Source organism: Oncorhynchus gorbuscha, linkage group LG08, assembly GCF_021184085.1.
Source record: "Oncorhynchus gorbuscha isolate QuinsamMale2020 ecotype Even-year linkage group LG08, OgorEven_v1.0, whole genome shotgun sequence".
Taxonomy (NCBI): Eukaryota; Metazoa; Chordata; class Actinopteri; order Salmoniformes; family Salmonidae; genus Oncorhynchus; species Oncorhynchus gorbuscha.
In genome coordinates, this window is record NC_060180.1 from 40217988 (window position 1) to 40234600 (window position 16613).

Here is a 16613-nt window from a genome sequence, read left to right on the forward strand (position 1 = left end):
TACTGCTATACACACCTTTTCTATTCACATACTGTCTACGCACCACTTAAATACATATATTTATGTTCCAGACTCTGGTCCGGAAGAATTCCTGGAATTCTATCCATTTTGCCATGTTGTTTTGTACTGTATATTTAAATACTGTATTCTCGACATAGCTCATTCTAATATTTCTACTACTGTACATTGCATTTAATGATACTGTTTATACTCACTGCTAATGTATAATATAATAGCTCACTCTATATCTACTGCTGTACATATCATTCTTAGTATATCTAGTGTAAATTCACCCTGTGTAGATACGTGTAGATTGCATTTAGATTACTCTTAACAGTGCTATTTGGGTTGTTAATTGGATTCATACCGACATTTATTGATTTATACATTTTTTGTATTTTGTTTATGTACTTGTTTGATATTGTACTGCTTTGTTAGGCTCAAATAACAATCATTTATTTGCTCCCGCTTTAACATCTGCTAAAATGTGTACGTGAACAATAAGCATCATTTTGATTTGACATGCACACACACACACACAGCCAGTGAGCACGGTATCGGAGAGCAAAGGCTTTGAACTGTGAAACTACATTTCCAATGTTCCCCCTCTCCAGGTTCTGGGTATCCCTGCCCTCCAGGCAGCGGTGAAGCAGGTGGCCATCAGCAGCGGACAGATCCTGGTCGCCAAGGGCAACCCCTCCGTTTCCAAGGTGATTGGCGGGAAGCAGGTGGTCGCCCAGGGGGTCGCCAAGGCCATCGTCGGCGGAGCGGCTGGTAGCATCGTGGGTCAGCAGGTTGTTGCTAAGGCAACGGGGGCCGCAGGGGGAACAGGAAAGAGCGGAGGTGAGGGTCACTTCACTTTTGTTCGTTCGCATGCATACAGACATTGGGAAAAGGTGCCTGTTTATTTGAGACATGCAGACACGTAAACACAAACAAACACTCTTGACAGACAAACTCTCTCCCCGCTCTCTCTCTCCACAGTGATGGCTACCCTCCAGCTGCCAGCCAACAACCTGGCCAACCTTGCCAACCTGCCCCCGGGCACCAAGCTGTACCTCACCACCAACAGCAAGAACCCATCAGGGAAGGGCAAGCTGCTTCTCATTCCCCAGGGAGCCATCCTCAGAGCTTCCAACTCAGCAGGTAAAACACACACCTCATTATCCTCACCAACTCCTCTCCTTTCATTTCCTATGTTCTTCTTCCTCTCCAACCCCATAGTTGTATCCAATCCAGTTTGTCACATGAACAAACCCCCACTGACTAGTGAATATGCCATGGGGTTTTTCACCTCTTTGGTGTATGAATGCAGGTTTATTTAGGTGTTTATGTCTGTATAGGATAGCAGTCTCGAGGTCAGGGTTTTCCAACCCTGTTCCTGGAGAGGTACCCATCTGTAGGTTTTCACTCCATCCCCAGTTGTAACTTAGCTGGTTCAGCTGACCAACCAGCTTACAGGGTTGGAGTGAACCTACATGATGGTAGCTCTCCAGGAACCGGGTTGAACCTACAGGATAGTAGCTCTCCAGGAACATGGTTGGAGTGAACCTACATGATGGTAGCTCTCCAGGAACCGGGTTGAACCTACAGGATAGTAGCTCTCCAGGAACAGGGTTGAACCTACAGGATAGTAGCTCTCCAGGAACAGGGTTGGAGTGAACCTACAGGATGGTAGCTCTCCAGGAACAGGGTTGGAGTGAACCTACAGGAAGGTAGCTCTCCAGGAACAGGGTTGAACCTACAGGATGGTAGCTCTCCAGGAACAGGGTTGAACCTCCAGGATAGTAGGTCTCCAGGAACATGGTTGGAGTGAACCTTCAGGATGGTAGCTCTCTAGGAACAGGGTTGGAGTGAACCTACAGGAAGGTAGCTCTCCAGGAACAGGGTTGAACCTACAGGATGGTAGCTCTCCAGGAACAGGGTTGAACCTACAGGATGGTAGCTCTCCAGCAACAGGGTTGGAGTGAACCTACAGGATGGTAGCTCTCCAGGAACAGGGTTGAACCTACAGGATGGTAGCTCTCCAGGAACAGGGTTGAACCTACAGGAAGGTAGCTCTCCAGGAACAGGGTTGAACCTACAGGATGGTAGCTCTCCAGCAACAGGGTTGGAGTGAACCTACAGGATGGTAGCTCTCCAGGAACAGGGTTGAACCTACAGGATGGTAGCTCTCCAGGAACAGGGTTGAACCTACAGGAAGGTAGCTCTCCAGGAACAGGGTTGAACCTACAGGATGGTAGCTCTCCAGGAACAGGGTTGGAGTGAACCTTCAGGATGGTAGCGCTCCAGGAACAGGGTTGGAGTGAACCTACAGGAAGGTAGCTCTCCAAGAACCGGGTTGAACCTACAGGATAGTAGCTCTCCAGGAACAGGGTCGGAGTGAACATACAGGATGGTAGCTCTCCAGGAACAGGGTTGGAGTGAACCTACAGGAAGGTAGCTCTCCAGGAACAGGGTTGAACCTACAGGATGGTAGCTCTCCAGGAACAGGGTTGAACCTCCAGGATAGTAGGTCTCCAGGAACATGGTTGGAGTGAACCTTCAGGATGGTAGCTCTCTAGGAACAGGGTTGGAGTGAACCTACAGGAAGGTAGCTCTCCAGGAACAGGGTTGAACCTACAGGATGGTAGCTCTCCAGGAACAGGGTTGAACCTACAGGATAGTAGGTCTCCAGGAACATGGTTGGAGTGAACCTTCAGGATGGTAGCTCTCTAGGAACAGGGTTGGAGTGAACCTACAGGAAGGTAGCTCTCCAGGAACAGGGTTGAACCTACAGGATGGTAGCTCTCCAGGAACAGAGTTGAACCTACAGGATGGTAGCTCTCCAGCAACAGGGTTGGAGTGAACCTACAGGATGGTAGCTCTCCAGGAACAGGGTTGAACCTACAGGATGGTAGCTCTCCAGGAACAGGGTTGAACCTACAGGAAGGTAGCTCTCCAGGAACAGGGTTGAACCTACAGGAGGGTAGCTCTCCAGCAACAGGGTTGGAGTGAACCTACAGGATGGTAGCTCTCCAGGAACAGGGTTGAACCTACAGGATGGTAGCTCTCCAGGAACAGGGTTGAACCTACAGGAAGGTAGCTCTCCAGGAACAGGGTTGAACCTACAGGATGGTAGCTCTCCAGGAACAGGGTTGGAGTGAACCTTCAGGATGGTAGCGCTCCAGGAACAGGGTTGGAGTGAACCTACAGGAAGGTAGCTCTCCAAGAACCGGGTTGAACCTACAGGATAGTAGCTCTCCAGGAACAGGGTCGGAGTGAACCTACAGGAAGGTAGCTCTCCAAGAACCGGGTTGAACCTACAGGATAGTAGCTCTCCAGGAACAGGGTCGGAGTGAACCTACAGGATGGTAGCTCTCCAGGAACAGGGTTGGAGTGAACCTACAGGATGGTAGCTCTCCAGGAACAGGGTTGGAGTGAACCTACAGGATGGTAGCTCTCCAGGAACAGGGTTGGAGTGAACCTACAGGAAGGTAGCTCTCCAGGAACAGGGTTGAACCTACAGGATGGCAGCTCTCCAGGAACAGGGTTGGAGTGAACCTACAGGAAGGTAGCTCTCCAGGAACAGGGTTGAACCTACAGGATGGTAGCTCTCCAGGAACAGGGTTGAACCTACAGGATAGTAGGTCTCCAGGAACATGGTTGGAGTGAACCTTCAGGATGGTAGCTCTCCAGGAACAGGGTTGAACCTACAGGATGGTAGCTCTCCAGGAACAGGGTTGAACCTACAGGATGGTAGCTCTCCAGCAACAGGGTTGGAGTGAACCTACAGGATGGTAGCTCTCCAGGAACAGGGTTGAACCTACAGGATGGTAGCTCTCCAGGAACAGGGTTGAACCTACAGGAAGGTAGCTCTCCAGGAACAGGGTTGAACCTACAGGATGGTAGCTCTCCAGCAACAGGGTTGGAGTGAACCTACAGGATGGTAGCTCTCCAGGAACAGGGTTGAACCTACAGGATGGTAGCTCTCCAGGAACAGGGTTGAACCTACAGGAAGGTAGCTCTCCAGGAACAGGGTTGAACCTACAGGATGGTAGCTCTCCAGGAACAGGGTTGGAGTGAACCTTCAGGATGGTAGCGCTCCAGGAACAGGGTTGGAGTGAACCTACAGGAAGGTAGCTCTCCAAGAACCGGGTTGAACCTACAGGATAGTAGCTCTCCAGGAACAGGGTCGGAGTGAACATACAGGATGGTAGCTCTCCAGGAACAGGGTTGGAGTGAACCTACAGGAAGGTAGCTCTCCAGGAACAGGGTTGAACCTACAGGATGGTAGCTCTCCAGGAACAGGGTTGAACCTCCAGGATAGTAGGTCTCCAGGAACATGGTTGGAGTGAACCTTCAGGATGGTAGCTCTCTAGGAACAGGGTTGGAGTGAACCTACAGGAAGGTAGCTCTCCAGGAACAGGGTTGAACCTACAGGATAGTAGGTCTCCAGGAACATGGTTGGAGTGAACCTTCAGGATGGTAGCTCTCTAGGAACAGGGTTGGAGTGAACCTACAGGAAGGTAGCTCTCCAGGAACAGGGTTGAACCTACAGGATGGTAGCTCTCCAGGAACAGGGTTGAACCTCCAGGATAGTAGGTCTCCAGGAACATGGTTGGAGTGAACCTTCAGGATGGTAGCTCTCTAGGAACAGGGTTGGAGTGAACCTACAGGAAGGTAGCTCTCCAGGAACAGGGTTGAACCTACAGGATAGTAGGTCTCCAGGAACATGGTTGGAGTGAACCTTCAGGATGGTAGCTCTCTAGGAACAGGGTTGGAGTGAACCTACAGGAAGGTAGCTCTCCAGGAACAGGGTTGAACCTACAGGATGGTAGCTCTCCAGGAACAGAGTTGAACCTACAGGATGGTAGCTCTCCAGCAACAGGGTTGGAGTGAACCTACAGGATGGTAGCTCTCCAGGAACAGGGTTGAACCTACAGGATGGTAGCTCTCCAGGAACAGGGTTGAACCTACAGGAAGGTAGCTCTCCAGGAACAGGGTTGAACCTACAGGAGGGTAGCTCTCCAGCAACAGGGTTGGAGTGAACCTACAGGATGGTAGCTCTCCAGGAACAGGGTTGAACCTACAGGATGGTAGCTCTCCAGGAACAGGGTTGAACCTACAGGAAGGTAGCTCTCCAGGAACAGGGTTGAACCTACAGGATGGTAGCTCTCCAGGAACAGGGTTGGAGTGAACCTTCAGGATGGTAGCGCTCCAGGAACAGGGTTGGAGTGAACCTACAGGAAGGTAGCTCTCCAAGAACCGGGTTGAACCTACAGGATAGTAGCTCTCCAGGAACAGGGTCGGAGTGAACCTACAGGAAGGTAGCTCTCCAAGAACCGGGTTGAACCTACAGGATAGTAGCTCTCCAGGAACAGGGTCGGAGTGAACCTACAGGATGGTAGCTCTCCAGGAACAGGGTTGGAGTGAACCTACAGGATGGTAGCTCTCCAGGAACAGGGTTGGAGTGAACCTACAGGATGGTAGCTCTCCAGGAACAGGGTTGGAGTGAACCTACAGGAAGGTAGCTCTCCAGGAACAGGGTTGAACCTACAGGATGGCAGCTCTCCAGGAACAGGGTTGGAGTGAACCTTCAGGATGGTAGCGCTCCAGGAACAGGGTTGGAGCGAACCTACAGGAAGGTAGCTCTCCAGGAACAGGGTTCAACCTGCAGGAAGGTAGCTCTCCAGGAACAGGGTTGAACCTACAGGATGGTAGCTCTCCAGGAACATGGTTGGAGTGAACCTACAGGAAGGTAGCTCTCCAGGAACAGGGTTGAACCTACAGGATGGTAGCTCTCCAGGAACAGGGTTGAACCTACAGGAAGGTAGCTCTCCAGGAACAGGGTTGAACCTACATGATGGTAGCTCTCCAGGAACAGGGTTGAACCTACATGATGGTAGCTCTCCAGGAACAGGGTTGAACCTACAGGATAGTAGCTCTCCGGGAACAGGGTTGAACCTACAGGAAGGTAGCTCTCCAGGAACAGGGTAGAACCTACAGGATGGTAAGCTCTCCAGGAACAGGGTTGGAGTGAACCTACAGGATGCTAGCTCTCCAAGAACAGGGTTGGAGTGAACCTACAGGAAGGTAGCTCTCCAGGAACAGGGTTGAACCTACAGGATGGTAGCTCTCCAGGAACAGGGTTGAACCTACAGGAAGGTAGCTCTCCAGGAACAGGGTTGAACCTACATGATGGTAGCTCTCCAGGAACAGGGTTGAACCTACATGATGGTAGCTCTCCAGGAACAGGGTTGAGCCTACAGGATAATAGCTCTCCAGGAACAGGATTGAACCTACAGGATGGTAGCTCTCCAGGAACATGGTTGGAGTGAACCTACAGGATGGTAGCTCTCCAGGAACATGGTTGGAGTGAACCTACAGGATGGTAGCTCTCCAGGAACATGGTTGGAGTGAACCTTCAGGATGGTAGTTCTCCATTAACAGGGTTGAACCTACAGGATGGTAGCTCTCCAGGAACAGGGTTGGAGAGCCCTGCTCTAGGCTTATTATGCTGAAGCATGTCTCTCTGTGTCCAGGTGTATTATTCTGAAGCATGTCTCTCTGTGTCCAGGTGTATTATTCTGAAGCATGTCTCTCTGTTTCCAGGAACAGGGTTGGAGAGCCCTGCTCTAGGTGTATTATGCTGAAGCATGTCTCTCTGTGTCCAGGTGTATTATTCTGAAGCATGTCTCTCTGTGTCCAGGTGTATTATTCTGAAGCATGTCTCTCTGTGTCCAGGTGTATTATTCTGAAGCATGTCTCTCTGTTTCCAGGAACAGGGTTGGAGAGCCCTGCTCTAGGTGTATTATGCTGAAGCATGTCTCTCTGTGTCCAGGTGTATTATTCTGAAGCATGTCTCTCTGTGTCCAGGTGTATTATTCTGAAGCATGTCTCTCTGTGTCCAGGTGTATTATTCTGAAGCATGTCTCTCTGTTTCCAGGAACAGGGTTGGAGAGCCCTGCTCTAGGTGTATTATGCTGAAGCATGTCTCTCTGTGTCCAGGTGTATTATTCTGAAGCATGTCTCTCTGTGTCCAGGTGTATTATTCTGAAGCATGTCTCTCTGTGTCCAGGTGTATTATTCTGAAGCATGTCTCTCTGTTTCCAGGAACAGGGTTGGAGAGCCCTGCTCTAGGTGTATTATTCTGAAGCATGTCTCTCTGTTTCCAGGAACAGGGTTGGAGAGCCCTGCTCTAGGTGTATTATGCTGAAGCATGTCTCTCTGTTTCCAGGAACAGGGTTGGAGAGCCCTGCTCTAGGTGTATTATGCTGAAGCATGTCTCTCTGTGTCCAGGTGTATTATTCTGAAGCATGTCTCTCTGTGTCCAGGTGTATTATTCTGAAGCATGTCTCTCTGTTTCCAGGAACAGGGTTGGAGAGCCCTGCTCTAGGTGTATTATGCTGAAGCATGTCTCTCTGTGTCCAGGAACAAGGTTGGAGAGCCCTGCTCTAGGCATATTATGCTGAAGCATGTCTCTCTGTATCCAGGTGTATTATGCTGAAGCATTTCTCTCTGTGTCCAGGAACAGGGTTGGAGAGCCCTGCTCTAGGCGTATTATGCTAAAGCATGTCTCTCTGTGTCCAGGTGTATTATGCTGAAGCATTTCCCTCTGTGTCCAGGAACAGGGTTGGAGAGCCCTGCTCTAGGCGTATTATGCTGAAGCATGACTCTCTGTGTCCAAGAACAGGGTTGGAGAGCCCTGCTCTAGGTGTATTATGCTAAAGCATGTCTCTCTGTGTCCAGGTGTATTATGCTGAAGCATTTCCCTCTGTGTCCAGGAACAGGGTTGGAGAGCCCTGCTCTAGGCGTATTATGCTGAAGCATGTCTCTCTGTGTCCAGGAACAGGGTTGGAGAGCCCTGCTCTAGGTGTATTATGCTAAAGCATGTCTCTCTGTATCCAGGTGTATTATGCTGAAGCATGTCTCTCTGTGTCCAGGAACAGGGTTGGAGAGCCCTGCTCTAGGCGTATTATGCTGAAGCATGTCTCTCTATATTTCCATCTCTGTCCATGTGGCCGCACTCATTTGCAGTGAGCAAATAGTATGTTGGAGCATTCGTCCGTAGGCCTACCGCTGTGTCCACATTGCTGCTCTTAAAATGTGAAAAGAAGATAGTTTATCATACTTTTAAGCCAAACATTCAGATCTGTTCCATCAGCCTTAATAATTGATACGGTGTATACCTCCACTACACTACTTTGATACACATTGTGGGGATTCAGAAGTGAGTATACGCAATTCCCGCTGAGAAATAACATATAAAGTATGTTGAAAAGATAATGGAACTATACATTTTTTATTAATCTTTGAGAACTAACGATCACTAAAATAAAAGCTAGACATCCAGGGAGAATTGACAATAACCAAAACAAGGAATTTAGTAGTATAACGCATTAGCAATGGTAAAATGCATGGAATTGCAGGGAATTCGCTTCATTTTCTCTCAGTTGCATGGCAAAATGTGTAGAGTTACAGGAAATGTTCTCTATAGCCGGGCCCTCCGTCCCCACCACCTAAGCCCTTTTGATGTTGTATTCTGCTGAACCATGTCTCTCTCTGTGTGTATGTGTAGAGTTAAAGGAAATGTTCTCTATAGCCGGGCCGTCCGTGCCCACCACCTAAGCCCTTTTGATGTTGTATTCTGCTGAACCATGTCTCTCTCTGTGTATGTGTAGAGTTACAGGAAATGTTCTCTATAGCCGGGCCCTCCGTCCCCACCACCTAAGCCCTTTTGATGTTGTATTCTGCTGAACCATGTCTCTCTCTGTGTGTATGTGTAGAGTTACAGGAAATGTTCTCTATAGCCGGGCCGTCCGTGCCCACCACCTAAGCCCTTTTGATGTTGTATTCTGCTGAACCATGTCTCTCTCTGTGTGTATGTGTGTGCAGGTCAGCAGTCCCAGGGCAGCTCCTCTACAGGCTCTGGCTCTCAGACCCCCACCTCCTCATCCAGCAACCTGCCCTCTAACCTCTCCTACACATCATACATCCTCAAACAGACCCCACAGGTACACACACACACACATCTTCTCACTCTCTCTCTGTTCACCCTTGTATCCTCTTCGATTAATCTTTGAGTGAAACAAGCTGCTTTCAATGTCTTATTCTTGTGGAGAGTCTCAGAGTAGAATAAAAGTACTCTCTTCAGTCTCTCAAATCCATCACACCTGTTCATTTTAAAGACTACTTGCTAGCGGATTTCTTTCTTGATAAAGAATACATTTTTGCTGTTTTGTGTTCATGAAGGCTGGGATTTTCATTTTGTAACGTCTGTTTTTAGTATTCCGGTAGTGATTATTTGAAGAATTTTCCCTTTATAAAGTACATTCTCTGGGTAATTTACTTTAGTAAAGCCGTTCTTTAGTATTTCAGTAGTGATTGAGCCTGCTGCTCCCAATATATCCCTGAATTAGATTCATTCATTAACGAGCCATTGATCCAACTCTTAACTCGAGAACAACACCGTCTCCAACGACTCCTAATGAAGTATGTGCGTCCTCTCTTCCTCCCACCTGAAAACCTAAATCTGGGGCAGAGATCATTTCATGTCAGCGCTCGCTGTTCTCACTCTCACGTCAGTCCTTTGGGAAAATCTTTAGCCTTTGACATCGGTGTGCCTGCAGAGAGTACGGACACATTTAGACATCCTCTTCCTTTCCACCGTTCCACTGGTCGGTAGCAGCAAATTCATGTGACCAACCACACACTTGCTCATGCACACATTTGCGTGTGTTTGTGTACACAAACACACACACCCCTCCTCCATCCTTAAACAGCCTAACTAAAGAAATCGCCCGCCCCTGTTATCTTCCTCCCTAACTGCTGCCTAAATGTGCCAAAGAGGATGTTCAAATTTATCAACCACAATGTGCCACCCACTCATCCCACCAACCCTTATTACCAAACTGTTGAATAAACCAATTAATAAACAACACATACATGTTACCAATCCCCTCCATACTTCTAAACTCTTCAAGAAAAGGTCTAACAAAAACTCTCAGATGGTATTGTAAAACCCATTGCTGTTGATATTATCTTTTGGTGTCGTATCGACCAAGCTGTTTCTGATTGATCTTTTCCAGGGCACGTTTCTGGTTGGCCAGCCGGCGTCGCAGGGCGTGGGGAAACAGGGCGCGGCCAGTTCTACAGGTCACGTAGTGTCGTCCCCTGCGACCGTCACCCAGCAGGCCATCCGGGTCACAGCGGGTCAGAAGGCTGCCATCCTGGCTCAGGTCAGTACTGTCTAGACACAAAATGGTGGACAGGTATAGCCTGTCCACCATAGCCATAGTTACTTACACTATAGCCATAGTTACTTCTGGGAAGATGCTGTTAATGAGCTATGTTGTTTATTTATGAGCTGAATATCAACTGTCAGCTGTAAAGAGTGCTCAACCCCTCACACTGCTGATTGCTGTGCAGAAACACATGTGTTCTAATAAGGCCAGTCACTGCGCAAAAAAAAATCCTAAATTCAGTCTCGGGGAAAAGACAACAGTTTTGATGACAATTATTGAAAAGAGCAGTAGGTATCCCACTTTTAAGTGCTGTTAGATTTCTTTAGCAACTCAAATGTTTGCGCAGTTGGCATTGTTTTTACAATCTCTGTGTCTGGCATGACAATATAAAAGATTACTGCGGGTAGCGCGTCGGCCAATCGAAAGCATAAACTTGCCAGTATATATTTTTTTAGGCCAATAAACAAGCAACGATGATATTTAGAGTCTGTGATCTAGCTAACGATTAGCCCTTTGTGGTAAACAATGCAGTAGAGCAACCCCATGCGTCAGCCAAGTAGCCACCATGCTGCATCAGACAGGTGATGATGCTAATTGCTAAAATAGCACACCTGTCAGAAACCAATAATGTACAGGGCCTAAAGATATTGCCTTTCATCTTAATGGGCTCATTTCTGGAGATCGATGTCCGAGCCCCCCCGCGGAAATATAATTAGCATAATACACAAATCCCCATAGAAGTAGGCTAGACATATCCTTTTTTTAAGCGTCTCAGTCCACCGCGTCTGCCGATGTCGCACTTCCCGGATCTGCGGTGAAAGATGACAGAGCTAGAGTGGTGTTTGTCAGACCATGAGACATCTCAAAAATGGGTCTTCTCACAAAGTTGTCTGTAGCGTCCGAATGGTTTGACCTCCAAACAAACTTTTCTCACGAACACAATAGGGATCTCCATTTTGTTCTATGACCCCCACAAACGTTTTGGGACTCTGAAGTCGGTACAGGCGATCTGCCAATTTCTGTCTGTAGCGTCTGAGCAGTTTGAGCTACACACTGACCCCTCTGTGGAAAGGTGAGTCTCTCAAACATGTACAGTTCCAGTCAATAGTTTGGACACACCTACTCATTCAAGGGCTTTTCTTTATTTTTACTATTTTATACATTGTAGAATAGTAGTGAAGACATCAAAATGATGAAATAACACACATGGAATCATGTAGTAACCAAAAAAAGTGTTAAACAAATCCAAATATATTTTATATTTGAGATTCTTCAAAGTAGCCATGCTTTGCCTTGATGACAGCTTTGCACACTCTTGGCATTCCCTGATTCTTTGCTAATTTATTTTTCAACTCTGTTGTAGTCCACCTGTGGTAAATTCAATTGATTGGACATGATTTGGAAAGGCACACACCTGTCTATATAAGGTCCCACAGTTAACAGCGCACGTCAGAGCAAAAACCAAGCCATGAGGTTGAAGAAATTGTCCTTAGAGCTCCGAGACAGGATTTTGTTGAGGCACAGATCTGGGGAGAAGTACCATAAAGTATGTTGGCAGCGTTGAAGGTCCACTAGGTCCCCTCCATCATTCTTCAATGGAAGAAGTTTGAAACCACCAAGACTCTTCCTAGAGCTGGCCACCTGGCAAAACTGAGCAATCGGGGGAGAAGTGCCTTAGTCAGGGAGGTAACCAAGAACCCAATGGTCACTCTGACAGAGCTCCAGAGTTCCTCTGTGGAGAACCTTCCAGATGCAACTCTCCACCAATCAGGCCTTTATGGTGGAGTGGCAAGAGGGAAGCCACTCCTCAGTAAAAAGCACATGACAGCCCGCTTGGGAGTTTGCCAAATGGCACCTAAAGACTCTCAGACCATGAGAAACAACATTCTCTGGTCTGGTAAAAGGTTGAACTCTTTGTCATGAATGCCAAGCGTCACGTCTAGAGGAAACCTGGTACCATCCCTACTGTGAAGTATGGTGATGGTAGCATCATGTTTTGGGGATGTTTTTCAGCAGCAGGGACTGGGAGACTAGTCAAGATCAAGAGAAACATGAAGAGAGCGAAGTACAGAGATATCCTTGATGAAAACCTGCTCCAGAGCGCTCAGGACCTCAGATTGGGGCGAAGGTTCACCTTCCAACAGAACAACGACCCTAAACACACAGCCAAGACAACGCATGAGTGTCTCTAAACAAGTCTCTGATTGTCCTTGAGTGGCCCAGCCAGTGCCCAAACTTTAACCCGGTCAAACATCTGGAGAGACCTGAAAATAGCTGTGCAGAGATGCTCCCCATCCAACCTGACAGAGCTTGAGAGGATCTGCTGAGAAGAATGGGAGAAACTTCCCAGAAACTCGTCATAACCAAGACAATTAATCCCTGCCAAAGGTGCTTCAACAAAGTACTGAGTAAAGGGTCTGAATACTTAGTTAATGTGACATTTCAGTTTTACTCTTTGTCATTATGGGGTATGGTGTGTAGATTGATGAGGGGGAAATAATAAGTTAAATACTTATTGCCTCAATACTTATTGCCTCAGCTATTCGTTTGTAAAAATGTCTAAAAACACAACACTTTGACATTATACGGTATTGTGTGTATGTCAGTGACAAAACAAATCTCAATGGAATCCATTTTGAATTCAGGCTGTAACACAACAAAATGTGGAATGAGTCAGGGGTGTGAATTCTTTCTGAAGGCACTGTGTATGTCATCATTGAGAGGGGCAATGGATTTATTTTTGTATTTTATGGTTAGCTATGATATAAGGTACTCGCCCAGACTGCATTTGAAACATGAAATACCGTCAGACTCTGCCAACTTTTTGTGAGTTGCAGTGGGTACACAGTACACACACAGATACACACTGCCTGGTTGCATCTAGGTCACACCATGCATGTTCTGGGGGATAAATCTATAGCCAGACAACTTTTCTATATCCGTCTATCCTCACACAGTACACACACAGATACACACTGCCTGGTTGTATCTAGGTCACACCATGCATGTTCTGGGGGATAAATCTATAGCCAGACAACTTTTCTATATCCGTCTATCCTCACACAGTACACACACAGATACACACTGCCTGGTTGCATCTAGGTCACACCATGCATGTTCAGGGGGATAAATCTATAGCCAGACAACTTTTCTATATCCGTCTATCCTCACACAGTACACACACAGATACACACTGCCTGGTTGCATCTAGGTCACACCATGCATGTTCAGGGGGATAAATCTATAGCCAGACAACTTTTCTATATCCGTCTATCCTCACACAGTACACACACAGATACACACTGCCTGGTTGTATCTAGGTCACACCATGCATGTTCTGGGGGATAAATCTATAGCCAGACAACTTTTCTATATCCGTCTATCCTCACACAGTACACACACAGATACACACTGCCTGGTTGCATCTAGGTCACACCATGCATGTTCAGGGGGATAAATCTATAGCCAGACAACTTTTCTATATCCGTCTATCCTCACACAGTACACACACAGATACACACTGCCTGGTTGTATCTAGGTCACACCATGCATGTTCAGGGGGATAAATCTATAGCCAGACAACTTTTCTATATCCGTCTATCCTCACACAGTACACACACAGATACACACTGCCTGGTTGTATCTAGGTCACACCATGCATGTTCAGGGGGATAAATCTATAGCCAGACAACTTTTCTATATCTGTCTATCCTCACACAGGCACAAACACACTGTAGCACAACATTGGTGCACTAAAGGCATTATTATACCATCGTAGTAATGGTCATTTAGTCTAGTAGCTTCAAGAGGATATAAAGGCAGTGATTTAAGCCATAATTTGCATAGATATAGAACACTATACCGTGTTATTAAATGTGTGTTTCTCCAGTAGGTATCCTAAAAATAAATGGGACTCATTGAGTGGGCTTTAAAAAGGCATTTCACAAGGGAGTTCTTGTGTGTTTTCCTGTGTGTGTGTGTGTGTGTGTGTGTGTGTGTGTGTGTGTGTGTGTGTGTGTGTGTGTGTGTGTGTGTGTGTGTGTGTGTGTGTGTGTGTGTGTGTGTGTGTGTGTGTGTGTGTGTGTGTGTGTGTGTGTGTGTGTGTGTGTTGTCTGGTTTTTTGTTTGCCCTGACTATATGATTAGTGCTAATAATTATGCCTTTGGCAGACGTCTGAGCTTTAACTTCGGCTAATTATTTCTCTCTCTGTCTCTCTTTCTGTGTCTCCCTCCGTTTAATTGCAAACATTCTCTCATCCTCTCCTCTGCCAGTATATTTTATCATTGCCGTGGTCTGAATTGATTGAGCTATTTAGTATGGAGTTAGGCAGTAGTTATGTCCTCTATGGATATATAGTTTAAGTTCTCTTTCTCCTTTTATGGATTAGTCCTTCTTTAAAACAGCAGGTGCAAATACTACTAAACTGAGCTAGTAATTGACTCGAAGTGCCTTTTCAGAGGCCAACCGTGAGGGCTGTGACAGTGATTGAATAACCCTCTAACTGACGGTTATGGATGAAGACAGTCAAAATAAAAACAAACATCAACACCGTTTCAATAGGCCTCCATTGATTGTAGGTTCATGTAGATAAACTTGACCTAATAACAGGAGTGTTTACTAATGATTATAAGAGCTTGTTTTGCTAACTTCATCCGTCTTACTAAACGTTCTCCAGCTCCTCTTTCCAACTTTCCTTTGATGCTCCAGCAGCTAATCTGCTAGATGTGCGGGGGGGGGGGGGGTAGAGCGCTATAGGCTACGGCACTTCGGTAATCAAATATTTGATGTGTGGACTTTTTAAAATGTAAATATAAACCAATGCACATTTGCTTGCTGGTAAGTAAGTACATTGGCGTTCTTTAAAAAAAGAAGCTTGGATGTGTCTGACTTCATTAATTATTCAACAGCAGTCGACAAGGTTGTTCTGGCTCGGAGGCCTATAATGCGCTAATGTTGTGTCAAGTAGACAATGCGCCTTAGGCGGGACCAACACAAATTGTCGCCCTCCTATCCCCGCAAAGTAGAATAGTTACTGCACGCAACGCACTATTATGAATGCCCGTGTGGTGGTCTACCGTTTGTATAACAGGCATTTTGCCGCTAATCCCTTTCATTTGGTTACATTTCTGTTAATGCATGTATTAATTACAGCAATTTACCATTCTCATTCTCATTCTCGGAGTGGAAACACTGTTCACAACCTGTTAACGCTTGTGAGAAACAAGTTTGGGTTCATTTCATACCATCATTTATGCACTCCATGTGAGCAATGAGCACGTGTCTGCTGTTGACGGAGCACGCGCCCCTGAGAACGCATAGAAGTACCGGCTTCTCGCGAATGTCAAATGTAGGAAAGTGCCCAGCTGGGCTTGTCATTCATTTTATCAGTCGACAAAGTCTTTATTTGTTATTTTAGTAGTTGATAATCCTCTCCCCCTCTGATCAGCATCTCTGATAAATAGGCTATGGATGCATTTGTTTCTATTTGAATGATTGTCAATTTCATTTTCATACTATAGCATAGCTGTCCCCTTCATACTTTCCTAGTCAATTCATTATCTCCTACTTTTGGAAAGCCTCAAGTTAGGCCCTGTTTTTTTCCATATGTTTTAAAGGAAAGAAGTAAGATCTGCTCTTATGTCTGACATACGCTGATGTATTTGATTGGGGTTGCTTTTACCGCCTGTGTGTGTGTGTGTGTGTGTGTGTGTGTGTGTGTGTGTGTGTGTGTGTGTGTGTGTGTGTGTGTGTGTGTGTGTGTGTGTGTGTGTGTGTGTGTGTGTGTGTGTGTGTGTGTGTGTGTGTGTGTGTGTGTGTGTGTGTGTGTGTGTGTGTGTGTGTGTGTGTGTGTGTGAGTTGGCTGATTCTCTCTGTAGGCCTATATGTCCATTCAGAAAGTTTGCTAAATGAACCTGTCTGGATCTCTTTAATAAGAATAAAATGCTATTTTCACGATGTGATCTCGTTGAAGAATATATGCCGCTGTCATTGATTGACCGCAGCCTCAGGGTTTGTGATAATAATGAAATGTCATGATGTCAACAGGCTTGTTCAACTTTGTACTAAGAAGCATATCTACCGGCAGTATTGGGTGAGAGACAGCTGTATTAGTGTGTGTGTGAGACTATCAGTCTAGGTGCTTGTGCGCGCGCCAATCCGTGCTGCTGTTAGCTAGAGGAGAAGAGTCTGACACTGTCACCGTTCACTCTCTTTCAGCTTACATAACCACAATAGCCATTTTCACCTCTCTCCCAAATGACCCTCCTGTCCTGAGCTCCTTCCTCTGTTCCCTTGGGGCCTTGGCCTGCCTGCCTGGGTATTCACATCATGTGGCGTCATAATACTGGGGCTCAATGCTCTAAATTCTCTGGATTCTATTACAAAAGG

The 16613-nt window shown here is 46.6% G+C and overlaps 1 protein-coding gene across 1 annotated transcript in view; it reads left to right on the plus strand.

Moving 5' to 3' along the window:
• Nucleotides 1-16613, plus strand: part of yeats2 (YEATS domain containing 2) — a 66413-nt gene that overhangs the window by 31913 nt on the left and 17887 nt on the right. The window contains 4 exon segments of the mRNA XM_046359469.1: nucleotides 615-843; nucleotides 985-1146; nucleotides 8878-8996; nucleotides 10071-10220. Of these exon segments, the coding sequence (XP_046215425.1) occupies nucleotides 615-843; nucleotides 985-1146; nucleotides 8878-8996; nucleotides 10071-10220 (660 nt within the window).